This window comes from Manis pentadactyla, chromosome 2 (genome assembly GCF_030020395.1).
Source record: "Manis pentadactyla isolate mManPen7 chromosome 2, mManPen7.hap1, whole genome shotgun sequence".
Lineage (NCBI taxonomy): Eukaryota > Metazoa > Chordata > Mammalia > Pholidota > Manidae > Manis > Manis pentadactyla.
This window is the reverse complement of record NC_080020.1, coordinates 146,751,428-146,770,341: the sequence shown is the minus strand read 5'-3', so window position 1 is coordinate 146,770,341 and position 18,914 is coordinate 146,751,428. Positions and strand designations below refer to the sequence as shown.

At 42.8% G+C, this 18,914-nt stretch overlaps 2 protein-coding genes across 2 annotated transcripts in view; both read right to left on the bottom strand.

The window, feature by feature from the left end:
- LOC118930368 (LON peptidase N-terminal domain and RING finger protein 2-like) overlaps positions 1-3,476 on the bottom strand; it is a 25,905-nt gene extending 22,429 nt beyond the window's left edge. The window contains 4 exon segments of the mRNA XM_057497520.1: positions 2,226-2,469; positions 2,471-2,674; positions 2,676-2,913; positions 2,978-3,476. Of these exon segments, the coding sequence (XP_057353503.1) occupies positions 2,226-2,469; positions 2,471-2,674; positions 2,676-2,913; positions 2,978-3,476 (1,185 nt within the window).
- LOC118930369 (uncharacterized) overlaps positions 1-18,914 on the bottom strand; it is a 25,743-nt gene extending 6,829 nt beyond the window's left edge. The window contains exons 1-3 of the mRNA XM_036921508.2: positions 18,907-18,914; positions 9,958-10,802; positions 9,064-9,170 (exon numbers count right to left, since the gene is read on the bottom strand). Of these exons, the coding sequence (XP_036777403.2) occupies positions 9,127-9,170; positions 9,958-10,802; positions 18,907-18,914 (897 nt within the window). The 3' untranslated portion in view covers positions 9,064-9,126. The remainder of the gene's footprint in view (positions 1-9,063; positions 9,171-9,957; positions 10,803-18,906) is intronic.

Sequence of the window (18,914 nt, the reverse complement as noted above, 5' to 3'; positions counted from 1 at the left end):
TAACCTTTTTTACTATATCAAGCCCTTTTTGGGGGCTAATTTAGTATGAAACATAAAACATTCCATAAATTTTAAACTAGAGAAACTTGCCTTTCTTTTCTAATCTTTGAAAGGAAAATGAATACTGAGCATACTGAATGTAAGTTCTCAAGATGAGCTGACTGCAAGAATTTGTTTACTACTTTTAAACTGAGGTCTAATATACACACAGAAAAGCCACAAATTATAAATTTATAGTTCAATGAACTATCACAAAGTGAACATACCTATGAAGCCATCTTCTAGGTCAATAAACAAAACATCACTATTGCCACTCAGGTCCTCCTCCTACTTCCTCACAATTCACATTCTCTGTTTTCTCCCCCAAAGGTAACCACTGCCCTTACTTCTAACATGCTGTAGTAATTTTGCCTGTTTGGACTTACAGATAAATAGAATCATACAGTAAAAATGCTTTTGAGTCTGGCTTCTTTCACTTAACATTATGTCTGTAATTCATCCACAATATAGTGTGCAACCAGGTGGTTTATTTTCTGTCTGTATTCCAAAAGGCATCATAATATACTTACCCATTCATTCAGCTATTATTGGGCATTTGGGTTCTTTCTACTTTGGGGCTATCTCTAATAATGATACACACTCTTGTATATTCTTATACATGCCTTCAGTGCACATATGCACATGCCTCATTGAAACTGCTTGGCCAAAGGTCATATTTAACATTTTCAGATACTACCAAACAATTTTCCAGGGGTATAATTTGCAGACCCATCAGCAGCATATGGTAGTTCTCGTGTTATACATCTCCAACAGCTGGTACTGTGATCTTTTATATTTCCAGCAAAGTTTTGAAAAGTTCCATACTTGTACTGTCTGACACAATAGCCACTAGCCACATGTGGCTACAGGGCACTTGAGAAGAGGCTAGAACAACAAGGAACTAAGTTATTCATCCTATGTAATTTAAATTATTTGAAACCAAAGTTTAAAAAACAGAGACTCTGTTCAGTCAGTGGAAAACCTAATTTGAAACAACTTTACAAAGTGAGTCTATTTTTTCAACTCTACATTTCATGGAATCTAAGTGTAGTGGAAGTGTTTCTGATGAAAATTCAGTGTCCAAATTGAGGTAGACAGTAAATGTAAAATACACAATGGATTTCAAAGATAGTTTTTTTCTTTAAAGGCAGTAAAATCTCAGTCTTTTTTTTAAATGAAGGTATGCTGAAATAATAACACCTTGAATGTATAAGGTTAAAAATCATTATGATTAATTTCACCTGCTTCCTTCTAACCACTTACATTTAGCTACCAGAAAATTTTAAATTATATGTGTGGCTTACACAATATTTCTTCTGGACAAGGAGGCTCCACACCACATTGTCATAAACAAAATAGTAGGAAACTCAAAAACACATAGCCTGTTAAAGTGTGGATATGTTGGTTGCAAAAATAGTACAGAGTACCTGTTATATAAAGCAATTTAACTGCTTACTCCAGCAGAGAATCTCCCAACTTAGATACAGGTATGCCTTCTAAAAGAGAAAACCTTACCCCTAAATTTAAAATAAAATACATTCTGACTATAGCACACAAGAAGACTCTTAATAACGAAAGATTAAGCCAAGTCGTCTTTACTAGTGATTTAAATCATCTATACACCGTGACAAAGCCAGTGAATTCAGAAAACAAATCACCCTCCACACACACACACACTTCTCTCCCCAAAACAACTGTCAATAAAGCACACTCTTTGGGAGCCGAAATCATTTGCTGAAAGTTTGGTCTTCCTTTAAATTATGTATTCTTAACAGGTGGTGGAGGTTGCGGAGGACGCAAGGAGGGAGTTCCTTATAGACTTCCATTTACAAAAAATTTAAAAATTAAAAGGTCACAGCACTGGTTAGCATAACTAAAAAGCTAATTACACCATAGCACCTTTTTTTTTTTTTTTTTTTGGAGAGGAAACAGAGCCTGACAGTATGAAGTAATAAAAGCAGTGGAAGGGAATCCTTCCTGGATTCCTTCAAAGCAAAATCCTTCCATGTCCCAAGACCTCCGGTGTGCGCCTCTAGGGTGTTAGTTGTTGGCATTTTCCTGCAGGACAAGCAAACACACTTTCATCCTCCCACTACCGAACAGCAGAGATGGGGTGGAAAGGCCATCTAGGCCTTGGAGGGCTGTGGGGGTTCCCAGGAAAAAAACACCCAGGGGGTTCAACTGACCTTGACACCAGCCACTCTGTCTGCATCTTCACCTTTCCGCCTTCGTAAAGTAAAACAACCCCCAAGCCTGAACAAAGCCTCTACTCCCACCCCTGCCGCTCGACAGGCGTGCGGGACGACGGCAGCTCCCACGGCCGACTTACCCAGGTCCAGGGCTTGGCCGCACCTGAGCACTGCGACCTCGGGCTGCTGCTGACGCTGCAGACTCCGCGCCTGGCCCGCCAGCCTGCGCACCCGGCCCTCGGCACTTCTCCAGCAGGCCGCTCAGCACCACGTTGACTCGCCGCGCCAGCGGCCGCGCGGGCCCCAAGTCCACGCAGCGCCTGCGCACCGTGAGCCCGCACGACAGGGTCACCGACTTGTGGAGTAGCCGCTGGCAGCGCGGGCAGCCGAGCAGGTGTCGCGGTGCCGCGGCCGCCGAGGCCGACTGGCCCTCGCCCGGCTTCGCAGGCTGCAGCCGCCCCCTCGCGCTGGCCCAGGGGGCGCGCCAGGCCGCCCGCCAGCTCCCCCAGATCCTCAGGCCGCAGCGCCCCGAGCCGCGCAGCGCAGCGGAAAGCGCCCAGGGCCTCGGGGAGGCGGCCCGCGCGAGCCAGCGCGTCCCCCAGCCGCAGGCACAGGCCGCGGTCGGGCTGCGCCAGCCCGGCCAGCAACAGCTCGGCTACCATTTCGTAGTCGCCCGCGCGGACGGCTCCCCGCAGCCGCCACCGGGACCGGCTCGGGGCTCATCCCCGCGCGGCTGCGGGGACTCGGGCCTGGAGGGAAGAAGCGAAGAGGCGAGGATGGTCCGCCGCCGTCGTCTCCGCCGAGAGCCCGGTGCGTCTGGGGGCAGCGCGCTCCGGGCCGCCGCGACCACGGCCAGGGGCGCGGGTGCGAGGCTGGGGCAGCGTCCCCCGCGGGGCGTGGGCAGGGCCGCCACCTCACCCGGGCGTGGCGGACGGTGGGCCCAGCGCCCTCCTCGCTCCGCTTGCTTCTGTCACCCAGGTCGCCCGTGGGAACGTGGCGGTCCCCGCCCCGAGTCGGCGTCTCGGGGAAACCCTCTCCCGCCTGCTGGCGGGCGGCCGGCGCGAGTGTGTGCGCGCGCGCTCGTCTATCCCAGCCGCGCCCCCCGCGCGTCCTCCGGCCGCCGCCCCGCCGAGCCCCCACGAACCCGCCTGGAACAGGAGCCCGCGGCCCCGCGCGCCCCAGCCTCTGCGCGGCCGCCCGGCCGCCAGGATAGAGAACCCGAGGACACTTGCCAAGCTCGCCACGCATCGCAAGCTTTGATTTAGGAAATGGTCTTAAATGACTGGGAAGCCGAAGTGGGTACTGAACGGCTCTCATCAGCAAGCTTCCCTTAATGGAACGCTAAGTTTGAGGCATTTTAGAACTCAATTTAGAACAATAATCTTAATAGAGAACGCGAAGAAATACCAAACTAGGTGCTGGGAGAAGGAGGGATTTGAGAAATGGACAATTGTATTGTACCCTTGATTAGGAAGCAGAGATCAAGTATTTAAAAATGAAGGACTTGAAAGCTACGCTGGTGTATAAGCAAGGACTTTGTTCCTCCTTTGCCCATTAACCAGTTTTTACAATTCTCATTATATGGAGCCCACTCTTTTCTTCCTATTGTTCGTTCCATCATCGACTTTATTCAAAGTATTTGAATGTACCGAAACATATTACACTATCCCAGAATCCATACTGTTCATTATTTCCAGGGGAAGTTTCTTTATTCTAAGTTGGTGAGGTTTTTCTACATCTAATACTGCTGGCTAAAGAAAATATAAAATGCCTCCATCATCAAATCTGGCTTGGGAAATGGGGAGATGCCTCATGAAGTGAAGGGAGAACATTTTAGACCAGTTCATAAAAGGGAAAAGAAGACAACTTTGGCCAACACTTTAGTCCTATAATAAAGAAACAAATACAGAGCATAGCCCCCACCTCCCACCACCCTTTCCATGAATAACTTTATTTTGACTGGTAACAGTTATAGTCAAACTAGATTTGATCTGTTTCTCTTTACTGAATTATCCCAAGTTCTCTTTCTAATCACTTTCTGAGTTTTTATCTACTTTCTTTATCCAGTGACAATTCACTTATATTTGAAGGTTGCTTATCCAACAAATCCACAAATAACAACCAGGAAGCTAGGTGGAAAAAGCTTCTGAGCAGTTAAATTGGTGCAACAAAGACTACACAGGAAAGGTTATGAAACCTCATGATCTCAGATCCTACTTGTTCTTATTTTAGACAAATTTCTAACAAGAAAACAGAAAGGAGAAGCTTGTTGGAGGTATGCTGCTAAGAAGAAGTGTTTAAAGCAAAAATACTGTATGGTGAGGTTTATAACATATGCAGAAATAAACTGTGTAACAAAAACAGCACAAAGGCCAATAGAGGTGAAATGGAAGGATACTCTTGTAAGGTTTTAATATTGCATATGAAGTGATATGTCACTTGAAGGAAAAGTATAATAAACTAAAGATGTATACCCTAAACCCTAAAATAACCTCAATAACACAAGTAGGTGTGGCTAAAAAGCCAACTAAGGAGATAAAATGGAAAAGTTTTGTCTGTTCTATTAATCCAAAAGTAAGAAGAAAATGAGGAGAAAGGGAATAAAAAAACAGATGAGACAAATAGAAAATAAATAGCAACATGGTAGATTCAAACTCATGTATTAATATTAACTAAATATTAATGGTCTGAACATCCTAATTAAAAGACAGAGACTGTCAAATTGTGTCCAAAGACCCAAATATATACTGCCTACAAAAAAAATCACTTTAAATAAGAAGATACAAATAAGTTAAAGGTAAAAGGATTAGCTTATCAAAATAAAGCTAGAGTGACTATAGGGATATCTGACAAAGATTTCGTGTAGCCAAGAATATTACTAGGAGGAAAAATGGCCATTTCAGAATGATAAAGGGGTCAATTGGTCAAAAAGACCTAACAATCCTAAACACATATACGCCTAATAATAGAACTTCAAAATATACAAAGCAGAAACTGATAGAACTGTAATGTGCATTTCATAATTATACTTGGAAATTTCAATGCCTCTCTCCCAACAATCATAGTACATGTATAACTGAAAATCAATAAGGATACAGAAGAACTGAACAGTACTACCAACCAGTCTGAACTGAGTGACATTTATAGAATATTTTCCTAACAACAACAGAATTGACATTCTTTCCAAGTACATTGGAACATTTATCAATATGGTATATTTGAGCCATAAAACAAGTCTCAATAAATTTATAGGATCCAAGGAGTCAAGTCACACAACATATATTCTCTGACTACAGGGCATTAAAAATAGGAGCTAATAATAAAAAAGTATCCAGAAAATCCTCAAGTATTTCAAAACTAAATAGCACACCTCACAATTGCCCACAGAGTAAAGACTTGGTTTCTATATATTAGCAACAAGTGGAAATAGAAATTTTAAAATACCATGGTAGTATAAAAACTATGAAAAAGTTAAGGGCAAGTCCAAAAGAATATACGTAAGACCTGTACATTACAAAAAGTACAAAACATCACTGAGAGAAATCAAAAAGAGCCAAACAAATGGACAGGCATACTGTGCTGAAGGATCAGAAGACTCAATATTGTTAAGATCTCAATTCTCCCCAAATCAATCTATGGATTCACCTATGGATTCAATTAAAATCCCAGTATACCTTTTGTAAAAATTGATAAGCTGATGCTAAAAATCATATGAAAATGTATGGCACCTCAAATATCTGGAAGAACTTTGAAAAAGAAGAACAAAAGGTGAATCCTCAAGGCTCTTCATAAAGCTACAGTAATTAAGACAGTGTGGATTTGGTGTCAAAATAAACAAGATCAATGGAATAGGGTAGAAATTCCAAAAATAGATCCCCATTCATATATGGGCAAGTGAGTCTCAACAGAGGCTATTCAGGCTATTTAAAGGATAGTGTTTTTAACATACGGTGCTGGATTCAATTTATTTAAAAAATTTGTTAAGGGAATCATCATGAATACATGCTATCATATGCATGAAGCATGGAGAAGGGAGAGTAAAAACTTAATACCATCAGAATGCATCTGAAATTAATTTCATAGGCTGCTGTACACTTAAGATATTATAGGTGAACCTCAAGGTATCCACAAGCTAAAAACCTAGAGCTGATACAGAGAAAATAATCCAAGCGCGATACTAAAAAAAACTATACTCATCACCAAGAGAGTAACGAACAGAAAAAGACTCCAAAAAAAATAAAACAGTTCACAAAGTGAAAATAAGGATGGAGCTATCAATAATCACTATAAATATAAGAATCTAAATGCTCCAATTAAAAGACACAGGGTGACTGATTGGATGAAAATACAAGGCCATCTGTATGCTCCCAGCAAGAAATTCACTTCATTTGAGGACACAAACAGACTAAAAGTGAAGGAATGGGAAAAGATACCCTATGCAAGTGAAACTAAAAAAAAAAAGAAAAAGATGGGAAGCAATACTACTATCAGACATGGAAAGACTTTAAGACAAAGGACATACAACAGAGAAGGCATTACATAACAATAAAGCCATCAATGTAGCAAGAAGACATAGAAACTATAAATATATATGCACCCCACAGAGGAGTGCCTAAACATATAAAACAAATATGAACAAACATAAAGGGAGAAAAACAGTGTAATGCAATAAGAGCAGGGAATTTATCACCCTACAGATGGACATCAAAGAATTGACCATCTATACAGAAAATTGAAAATAAAACAGGAGCTTTGAACAAGTTATTAGACCAGATGGACTTAACCAACATATATAGAAGAATCCATCCCAAAACAAACAATACATATTTTTAAATGTGCACTTTCCGAGAGATATCACACATCAGACAGAAACCAAATCTCAATAAACTTAAGAGTCAAATCCTATGAAGCATCTTTTCCAACCACACTGGAAGGCAAGCTAGTAATCAGTTACAGGAAAAAACTGGAAAAAAACACAAATACATGAAGGCGAAACAGCATGATGCTAAACAACCAATGGTGCAACAGGTACATCTAAGAGGAAAACTAAAAATACCTGAAAACTGAATAAAGATAGAAAAAGAACAGATGAAAATCTTTAGGACACAGCAAAAGCCCTTCTGAGAGAGACATTTCTAGCAATACAGGACTACCTCCTGAAACAAGAAAAATTTCAAATAGGCAGTCTAAAATTACCTCTAAAGGCATTAGAAAAAGAACAAAGCACCAAGTGAGAAGGAAGAAAACAATAAAGGCAGGAGGATTAAATGATGTATAGTATTACAAAAATATAAAAAAAAGTTTCTCCAGAGAGACAAAAATTATAAACTTCTAGTGAGACTCATTAGAAAAAGATAGAACACTCAAACACAATCAGTGCTGAAGAGACAACATTAAAATATAAACTATGTAAGTACAAAGGATTACAAGACATTACTACAAAAAATTACATGCCAATAAATTGGGCAACCTAGAAGAAATGGATAGGTTCCTAGAAACCAACACTTTCCCAAGTCTGAAGTAGGACGAAATAGGAAATCTGAAGAGATTGATTATTCATAACAAAAATGAATTGGGAATAATAAAAGAAAACAACAAAGAAAAAAGCCCACCATCAAGTGACTTCACAGCTCAATTCTATGAAACATATATATATATATATATATATATATATATATATATACTCAAAACTGTGAGGAATAAAGCATTTCCAAATTCATTCTACAAGGCCAGCATTACACTGACATCAAAACCAAGAAAAAAGAAAACACTAGAAAAATAGAAAATTACAGCCCAATAGCCCTGATGAACATAGATGCAACAATATTCAACAAAACATGAGCAGACGGAATTAAAAAATGCACTGAAAGGATCACTGACCACGACCAAGTGGGATATTTTCCAAGGAAGCAACAATGGATCAGTTATCAACAAATTACTCAATGAGATACACCGCATTACAAAAGGAAGGGTGAAAACTCTATGATCATCTTGAAACATGCAGAAAAAAGCATTTGGCAAAATTCAACATCAACTCATGATAAATATCTCTTAAAACAAAGTGGGTTGAGAGGGAACATGACTCAATATTTTAAGGAAATATAGGACTAACCCATAGCCAAAATCATAATGGTGAAAAGTAGAAAATGCTTCCTATAGGATTAGGAACAAGACAAGGATGTCCACTCTCAACACTTCTTCAACAGAGTACCTCAAGTCCCAGCCACAGCAATCAGAAAGAAAAAGAAGTCAGACAAGAAAAAGAAAAAAAGTTCCCCAAACTGGTAAGGAGGAAGTAAAATTGCCATTATTTGCAGATGGCATGACACTCTATCTAGAAAATACTAACAAATCCAACAAAAACGATTAAAACTAAGCAATGAATTCAGTAAAACTGCAGGATACAAAATGAATATACAGAAATATATAAAAAAAACAAATTTGCAGAAAGAGAATGTAAGAAAACAATCCCACTTGCAGTTGTAGCAAAGCAGTAAGAGATCTGGAGGATGTTTAGCCAAGGAGGTGAAAGAGCTGTACTCTGAAGATGCTAAGATACTGAGGCAAGAAACTGAAGGTGACACAAGTTAATGGAAAGCATCTCATGCTTATGGAATGCAAGAAGTAAAATGGTTGATATTAACGTTAAAATAAAAATTAGTTTTGTTAAAACTACCTGCAGCTCTGGGAGGAAATTGCAAGTTGGTGTAGCCACCATGGAAAGCAGGATGGAGGTTTCTCAGAGAACAGCTGTGCTCTCTGTAATGCTATGGGATGAACACTGGGAAGGACACTGAATGGTGGCTTGCTGAGGATGCTAAATGGAGTTACCTACCTGCCTCATGTGACCCTGGAGGTAGAGCAGCAGATGTTTGCAGAAATGGGTCAAGTAGAACTTTCATGGGTTGAGTTCAGAGAGATGAAGTTGTTCCCTGTGGAGACCTTGTAGGGAAAACAAAAATTAAGAGGGTGAACCTGACCCACTGGGGTTCTCCACTAAGAAGGGACAGTCCACTAGCAGCTTCTTCTCGGAGGCAGGGAGGGTGGGTCACAGGGGAAGCCCTGATTTGCAGGCAACCTGCCTCGTGGAAGAGGGTGGGAACGATACTCTCACTTGTGACTATTCACGCTCCAGGGGCGTCCCTGCTGAGAGCAATCTCCCCAGCAGCCTGCCCCAAAGTCTCCCCACCTGACCTCTCTGCTAGGCGGTTGTGGCGAGCCAGCTGCCTTCCTTGAGTTCTCCTAGTGCACAGGCACCCAGAGACACACACTGTCCCAGGCCGCACAGTGCTCTAACACACATACACCACCACACGTGCAAGAGGTAAGACACACACAGACACACAGAGGGGAGCCGACACCACGTGATGCACTCACCAGGGGGCCAGGCTGCCGCCACGCAGCCGCAGGGACCTTGACACAACCCCTGAACTCCTGCGAGCTGACACGTTTGGGAGCACAGAAGGCTCCCAGCCCCTGCGGATGCACCTTCGCAGCGCCCATGCCCGCGTACCCATGGACCAGACACCAGAACCATTATCTTCAGTCAGAGAAGCTGGAGGGCCTGGGAAGCTCCCGGATAAAACCTGGTCACCTTCCTGGCTGGGTAGGTGCGTGGGCTGCCCGTGGCTTTCCAACGCCCACGCACAGCTTTCCATTTTCCTCCCAGGGCCCATACAACACTCCCAAATTCCCTGATCAAAAAGCCAACATGGCGGCAGCTACTTACTATGAGCTAGGCTGCTGCAAGGTGGCGAGGCCTGCATGAGAACGAGGGAGCCGGGTCCCTGGCCAGAGGGCCTCTGGTGGCGGTGGCAGGGGTCTGAGGGCGTCTGGCAGCAGAGAGCGCTGGGCGTCAGTGAGCCAAGGCAAAGGTAGCCAAGGTCAGCGTCAGCGGGAAGAAGGCACTGGAGGGCAGTGGTGGCGGCAGGTGTCCGGGCCGGGGGTGTCAGCGCACCGGCTGGCGGGGCTAGGCGGGAGGCGGGTTCCGGGGATGGTAGCTGCGCTTCGGTGGAAGGAAGTGGCGTCGGAGGCCCTTGGCTTTGGCTGGCGGGGGCTGGGCGTCGGTTGTGGGCGGACTCCGTCCCCTTACAACGTTGTTGCCCCTGCACCCGACAACCGACACCAAAGAGACACCGCCAGCCGCCGCCAACCTCAGAGATCCGCTCCGCGCAGACACCCGCGCCTCCCGCAGCTGCTAACCCCACGGCCCTCCGTGGAGGCAGCCCTTCCACGCTGCGGCCCGCTGCAGACCCCGCTCCCCGCTCCCTTGCCCTCGCCTCTGGCTGCGCCACCTGCGGATGGTAGCCTCGGAGGTCCGCCCCGCGCACAGACACTCGCGCCTCCCGCAGCTGCTGACCCCACGGCCCTCCGTGGAGGCAGCCCGTCCACGCTGCGGCCCACTGCAGACCCCGCTCCCCGCCGCCCGCTGCCGCCTCTTGGGGCGCACCAGCGGACGGCGGGCTGGACTGCGCCCCCGGTCGCAGACACCGCAGCGAGGCGCCCCAGCCTGCGGCTTCTCGCAGCGGACACCTTCCCCGCCCGATCGCTCCCGTACCCGACGCCGCCCGCCCCCTGGGGGTGGCCGCTTACCGTGAGCTGCCGCTGCGAGGAGCACAGGCCTGCGTGAGGAAGAGGGCGCCCGGTCCTGGCGAGGGAAGCCCTTAGAGCCGGCGGGAGGAGTCCGCGGGCGGTCGCTGTTGTGTGCTAGACAAATACATACTGAATGCTGGTACACAGCAGGCATTAAAGAATAATTGCTTTCTTTTTTTTTTTAATATTACAAATCAAGAATGTATTGAGTACATATTCTTTTTTTTTTTTTTACATTAGTTTCAGGTGTACAACACAGTGATTCAACATTTATATACATGATAATTCTAGGTACCAGTTATCACCATACCAAGTTGTTACAATATTTTGACTATATTCCTTATGCTATACATTACATCCCGGTTACTTATTTATTTTACAATTGGAAGTGCGTGTATATATATATATATATATATATATATATATTTTGTGTGTGTGTGTGTGTGTGTGAGGGCATCTCTCATATTTATTGATCAAATAGTTGTTGACAACAATAAAATTCTCTATAGGGGGGTCAATGCTCAATGCACAATCATTAATCCACCCCAAGCCTAATTTTCGTCAGTCTCCAATCTTTTGAAGCTTAAGGAACAAGTTCTTACATGGAGTACAAATTCTTACATAGTGAATAAGTTACATGGTGAACATTACAGGGGCAGTCATCACAGAAGCTTTCGGTTTCGCTCATGCATTATGAACTATAAACAGTCAGTTCAAATATGAATATTCATTTGATTTTTATACTTGATTTATATGTGGATACCACATTTCTCTCTTTATTATTATTATTTTTAATAAAATGCTGAAGTGCTAGGGAGATACGAGATAAAGCTAGAAAACATAGTTTAGTGTTGTAAGAGAGCAAATGTAGATGATCAGGTGTGTGCCTGTAGACTACGTGTTAATCCAAGCTAGACATGGGCATTAAAACATCCACGTATGCAGAAGATTTCTCTCAGAACGGGGCGTGAGGTTCTAAGCCTCACCTCTGTTGATCCCCATTTTCTCACCTGCTGGCCCCCCTGCGACTGTGCCTGTCTTAGGTTGTTCCTCCCTTGAGGAATCTTACCCGTCTCTGGCTAACCAGTCATCTTCCGGGGCCATACAGGGAAATGTAAAGTTGATCAGTGAGAGAGAAGCCTTATTGTTTGAAAAGGTTAGCTTTTTACTTCTTTGCATATTTATGCCCTGTGGCTTCTATCCCAGTACTTGTCTTGAGGTGTCTTTACCCCTTGGAAGAATTATGATACTCGGTAAATTCGATATATGGCACGAATTCTATTTAAGGGTTGTAATTAGAAGGGAAGAAGAAAAGCTATAGAAGTAGCAGGCGGAAGAAAACCTGGGGAGATTGATTATTTCTTTGACATATCTTCTTGTAGAGTAACTTCAGCATGTATAGTTTTTAAACTACTAAGTAAATTGTGCACACACATTAACATAATAGGAGTACAGTTACGTAACCAAAGCATACCTGTAATTACCAGCCATCTCCCGTGAAACCAAGAAAACCAGTTAGGCACCTTAGGCATTTGTGAAAACTTATCTATGATATGGTGGATGATGTCCAGCTGAACTTGAACAGTCTGAGAGAATTCAGATAAATTAAAACAACCCATTCCTGGGGACTGTTCACATCCCATATGTTCTTTTAACAGTAAATAGTCTGTAGTTGTAAGATTTTGGAGAGCTACAATTTGCACTTCTCCTAATTCTTGGTTGAGTTCCAACCGTATAGATCCAGTCAAATTTGTTGTTTTACTGTATGCACAGGCCAGCTTAGATATCTCCTTCTTCATTCCCATGGCAAGTCCAGGAATTGGTGGGATGAGTGCATCTACACCTGTAGCAGTGCGTGGATCTTTGTTGGGGTTTTTTTGATGATCATCTTCTGGCATGAGTCCTCCCGAGAGTGCTGACGTTGAAAGTTCTTTTTCATATCGTATCTTAGTTCATTTTCGGGGTAGCGAAATTAGGCTTTGATCCTCTGTATAAACACAGACAGACCCTTTGCCTACACTTTTATATGCCCTTTATATCATTGTGTAGAGCTCATTGGAGGTCACCACACAGGAACTGCTTTTTTTTTTAACATTAATCTACACTTACATGACGAATACTTTGTTTACTAGGCTCACCCCTATACCAGGTCCCCCCTATATACCCCTTTACAGTAACTGTCCATCAGCGTAGCAAAATGTTGCAGAATCACTACTTGTCTTCTCTGTGTTGTACAGCCCTCCCCATTCTCCCACCCCCCTATGGATGCTAATCTTAATACCTCCCTTTTTCTCCCCCCCTTATCCCTCCCTACCCACCCATCCTCCCCAGTCCCTTTCCCTTTGGTACCTGTTAGTCCATTCTTGAGTTCTGTGATTCTGGTGCTGTTTTGTTCCTTCAGTTTTTCCTTTATTCTTATACTCCACAGATGAGTGAGATCATTTGGTATTTCTCTTTCGCCGCTTGGCTTGTTTCACTGAGCATAATACCCTCCAGCTCCATCCATGTTGCTGCAAATGGTTGGATTTGCCCTTTTCTTATGGCTGAGTAGTATTCCATTGTGTATATGTACCACATCTTCTTTATCCATTCATCTATCGATGGACATTTAGGTTGCTTCCAATACTTGGCTATTGTAAATAGTGCTGCGATAAACATAGGGGTGCATTGGTCTTTCTCATACTTGATTTCTGCTTTCTTAGGGTAAATTCCTAGGAGTTCAATTCCTGGGTCAAATGGTATGTTTGTTTTGAGCATTTTGATGTACCTCCATACTGCTTTCCACAATGGTTGAACTAATTTACATTCCCACCAACAGTGTAGGAGGGTTCCCCTTTCTCCACAGCTTCGCCAACATTTGTTGTTGTCTGTCTTTTGGGTGGCAGTCATCCTTACTGGTGTGAGGTGATACCTCATTGTACTTTTAATTTGCATTTCTCTGATAATTAGCGATGTGGAGCATCTTTTCATGTGTCTGTTGGGCATCTGTATTTCTTTTTTGGAGAACCGTCTGTTCAGTTCCTCTGCCCATTTTTAAATTGGGGTTATTTGTTTTTTGTTTGTTGAGGCGTGTGAGCTCTTTATATATTCTGGACGTCAAGCCTTTATCGGATGTATCATTTTCAAATATATTCTCCCATACTGTAGGGTTCCTTTTTGTTCTATTGATGGTGTCTTTTGCTGTACAGAAGCTTTTCAGCTTAATATAGTCCCACTTGTTCATTTTTGCTGTTGTTTTCCTTGCCCGGGGAGATATGTTCAAGAAGAGGTCACTCATGTTTATGTCTAAGAGGTTTTTGCCTATGTTTTCTTCCAAGAGCTTAATGGTTTCGTGACTTACATTCAGGTCTTTGATCCATTTAGAGTTTACTTTTGTATATGGGGTTAGACAATGGTCCAGTTTCATTCTCCTACATGTAGCTGTCCAGTTTTGCCAGCACCATCTGTTGAAGAGACTGTCATTTCGCCATTGTATGTCCCTGGCTCCTTTGCCAAATATTAATTGACCATATATGTCTGGGTTAATGTCTGGATTGTCTAGTCTGTTCCATTGGTCTGTGGCTCTGTTCTTGTGCCAGTACCAAATTGTCTTGATTACTATGGCTTTATAGTAGAGCTTGAAGTTGGGGAGTGAGATCCCCCCCCTACTTTATTCTTCTTTCTCAGGATTGCTTTGGCTATTCGGGGTCTTTGGTGGTTCCATATGAATTTTTGAATTATTTGTTCCAGTTCATTGAGGAATGTTGCTGGTAGTTTCATAGGGATTGCATCAAATCTGTATATTGCTTTGGGCCGCATGGCCATTTTGACGATATTAATTCTTCCTAGCCACGAGCATGGGATGAGTTTCCATCTGTTAGTGTCCCCTTTAATTTCTCTTAAGAGTGACTTGTAGTTTTCAGAGTATAAATCTTTCACTTCTTTGGTTAGGTTTATTCCTAGGTATTTTATTTTTTTTGATGCAATTGTGAATGGAGTTGTTTTCCTGATTTCTCTTTCTGTTGGTTCATTGTTAGTGTATAGGAAAGCCACAGATTTCTTTGTGTTGATTTTGTATCCTGCAACTTTGCTGTATTCCGATATCAGTTCTAGTAGTTTTGGGGTGGAGTCTTTAGGGTTTTTTATGTACAGTATCATGTCATCTGCAAATAGTGACAGTTTAACTTCTTCTTTACCAATCTGGATTCCCTGTATTTTTTTGTTCTGTCTGATTGCCGTGGCTAGGACCTCCAGTACTATGTTAAATAACAGTGGGGAGAGTGGGCATCCCTGTCTAGTTCCCGATCTCAGAGGAAAAGCTTTCAGCTTCTCGCTGTTCAATATAATGTTGGCTGTGGGTTTTTCATAGATGGACTTTATTATGTTGAGGTACTTGCCCTCTATTCCCATTTTGCTGAGAGTTTTTATCATGAATGGATGTTGAGCTTTGTCAAATGCTTTTTCAGCATCTATGGACATGATCATGTGGTTTTTGTCTTTCTTTTTGTTGATGTGGTGGATGATGTTGATGGACTTTCGAATGTTGTGTCATCCTTGAATCCCTGGGATGAATCCCACTTGGTCATGGTGTACGATCCTTTTGATGTATTTTTGAATTCGGTTTGCTAATATTTTGTTGAGTATTTTTGCATCTATGTTCATCAGGGATATTGGTCTGTAGTTTTCTTTTTTGGTGGGGTCTTTGCCTGGTTTTGGTATTAGGGTGATGTTAGCTTCATAGAATGAGTTTGGGAGTATCCCCTCCTCCTCTATTTTTTGGAAAACTCTAAGGAGAATGGGTATTATGTCTTCCCTGTATGTCTGATAAAATTCCGAGGTAAATCCATCTGGCCCGGGGGTTTTGTTCTTTGGTAGTTTTTTGATTACCGCTTCAATTTCGTTGCCGGTAATTGGTCTGTTTAGATTTTCTGTTTCTTTCTGGGTCAGTCTTGGAAGGTTGTATTTTTCTAGGAAGTTGTCCATTTCTCCTAGGTTTCCCAGCTTGTTAGCATATAGGTTTTCATAGTACTCTCTAATAATTCTTTGTATTTCTGTGGGGTCTGTCGTGATTTTTCCTTTCTCATTTCTGATACTATTTATTTGTGTTGACTCTCCTTTCCTTTTAATAAGTCTGGCTAGAGGCTTATCTATTTTGTTTATTTTCTTGAAGAACCAGCTCTTGGTTTCATTGATTTTTGCTATTGTTTTATTCTTCTCAATTTTATTTATTTCTTCTCTGATCTTTATTATGTCCCTCCTTCTGCTGACCTTAGGTCTCATTTGTTTTTCTTTTTTCAATTTCGATAATTGTTACATTAGACCGTTCATTTGGGATTGTTCTTCCTTTTTTAAATATGCTTGGATTGCTATATACTTTCCTCTTAAGACTGCTTTTGCTGTGTCCCACAGAAGTTGGGGCTTAGTGTTGTTGTTGTCGTTTGTTTCCATATATTGCTGGATCTCCATTTTGATTTGGTCATTGATCCATTGATTATTTAGGAGTGTGTTGTTTAGCCTCCATGTGTTTGTGAGCCTTTTTGCTTTCTTTGTACGGTTTATTTCTAATTTTATGCCTTTGTGGTCTGAAAAGTTGGTTGGTAGGATTTCAATCTTTTGGCATTTACTGAGGCTCTTTTTGTGGCCTAGTATGTGGTCTATTCTGGAGAATGTTCCATGTGCACTTGAGAAGAATGTGTATCCTGTTGCTTTTGGATGTAGAGTTCTGTAGATGTCTATTAGGTCCATCTGTTCTAATGTGTTGTTCAGTGCCTCTGTGTCCTTACTTATTTTCTGTCTGGTGGATATGTCCTTTGGAGTGAGTGGTGTGTTGAAGTCTCCTAGAATGAATGCATTGCATTCTATTTCCTCCTTTAGTTCTGTTAGTATTTGTTTCACATATGTTGGTTCTCTTGTATTGGGTGCATATATATTTAGAATGGTTATATCCTCTTGTTTGACTGAGCCCTTTATCATTATGTAATGTCCTTCTTTGTCTTTTGTTACTTTCTTTATTTTGAAGTCTGTTTTGTTTGATACCAGAATTGCAACACCTGATCTTCTCTGTGTTGTTTGCATGAAATATCTTTTTCCATCCCTTGACTTTAAGTCTGTGCATGTCTTTGGGTTTGAGGTGAGTCTCTTGTAAGCAGCATATCAATGGATCTTGCTTTTTTATCCATTCTATTACTCTGTGTCTTTTGATTGGTGCATTCAGTCCATTTACATTTAGGGTGATTATTGAAAGGTATGAGTTTATTGCCATTGCAGACTTTAAGTTTGTGGTTACCAAAGGTTCAGGGTTAGCTTCTTTACTATCTTACTGTCTAAGTTAACTCGCTTGTTGAGCTATTATAAACGCGGTCTGATGATTCTTTATTTCTCTCCCTTCTTATTCCTCCTCCTCCCTTCTTCATATGTTGGGTGTTTTGTTCTGTGCTCTTTTTAGGAGTGCTCCCATCTAGAGCAGTCCCTGTAGGATGCCCTGTAGAGGTGGTTTGTGGGAGGCAAATTCCCTCAATTTTTGTTTGTCTGGGAATTGTTTAATCCCTCCTTCATATTTAAATGATATTCGTGCTGGATACAGTAGTCTTGGTTCGAGGCCCTTCTGTTTCATTGCATTAAGTATATCATGCCATTCTCTTCTGGCCTGTAGGGTTTCTGTTGAGAAGTCTGATGATAGCCTGATGGGTTTTCCTTTGTAGGTGACCTTTTTTTTCTCTCTGGCTGCCTTTAATATTTTTTCCTTGTCTTTGATCTTTGCCATTTTAATTATTATGTGTCTTGGTGTTGCCCTCCTTGGATCCCTTGTCATGGGAGTTCTGTGTACCTCTGTGGTCTGAGAGGCCATTTCTTCCCCTAGTTTGGGGAAGTTTTTGGCAATTATTTCTTCAAAGACATTTTCTATCCCTTTTTCTGTCTCTTCTCCTTCTGCTATTCCGATGATGCATATATTATTTATTTTGATTGGTCACTCAGCTCTCTTAAAATTCTTTCATTCCTGGAGATCCTTTTATCTCTCTCTGCATCAGCTTCTCTGCGTTCCTGTTTTCTGTTTTCTAGTCCATTAATGGTCTCTTGCATCTCGTCCATTCTGTTTTGAAGTCCTTCCAGAGCTTGTTTTATTTCTGTGTTCTCCCTCCTTAGTTCTTGCATATTTCTCTGCAAGTCCATCAGCATGGTTATGACTTTTGTTTTGAATTCTTTTTCAGGAAGACTGGTTAAATCTATCTCCCCAGGTTCCTTCTCAGGGGAAGGTGTAGCAGATGCTGAAGCTGTCTGGGTTAGTCTTGTCTGGATCATATTTTTTTGCCTTTTCATGTTGACAGGTGCTATTGACTGTCGGCTAGGAGGGCCAAACTTTTCACTTGCTACTGGCCTTTCTTTACTGGGACAACTGCGTCCTCTAGTGGTTTGTGTTGGGTAATTGCGAGTAGGCTGGGTCTTTGTGTCTTGCCTGGCCGATATGGATGGATCGCCCTTTCTGTGGGCAGGGTTTGCCTTAGGCTGTTTCTCTGCTTTCGCAGCACCTGGAGGGGTAATGGACCGGGGTGGGGGGTGGGGGGGCTCTTTGGCTGTTTACCTCCGTGAGGGGTCTCAGAGCTGTTGCCCAGGGGGTTAGTGCGCCAGGTTTTCCCTGTAATTTCCTGCCACTGGGCTGTGACCTATGCTGTTTCCATCCACCTGTTAAATCCCTGTCCCTTTAAGACATTCAAAAAGCCTCCGCTTTTCTTTGTCACAGGGGCATCAGCTTTGGCACCCGCTCAGAGGTCTTGCTGCCCTATTTCATTAGTTACCAGCCCTCTACGCATGCAGTGTGCCTGCGCTCTGGTGCGGGTGGCTGGGGCTGGGTGTTCAGCAGTCCTGGGCTCCGTCTCCCTCCCGCTCTGCCTACTCTTCTCCTGCCGGGAGCTGTGGGGAGGAGCGCTCGGGTCCCGCCGGTCCGGGACTTGTATCTCACCCCTTTCACCAGGCGCTGGGTTCTCGCTGGTGTAGTTGTATTCTGTCTGTTGTCCTGTGTCTTCTGGTCTCTCTTTTAGGATTAGTTGTATTTGTTGTATTTTCGAAAATATATATGTTTTTGGGAGGAGATTCCCACTGTCCTACTCACGCCGCCAT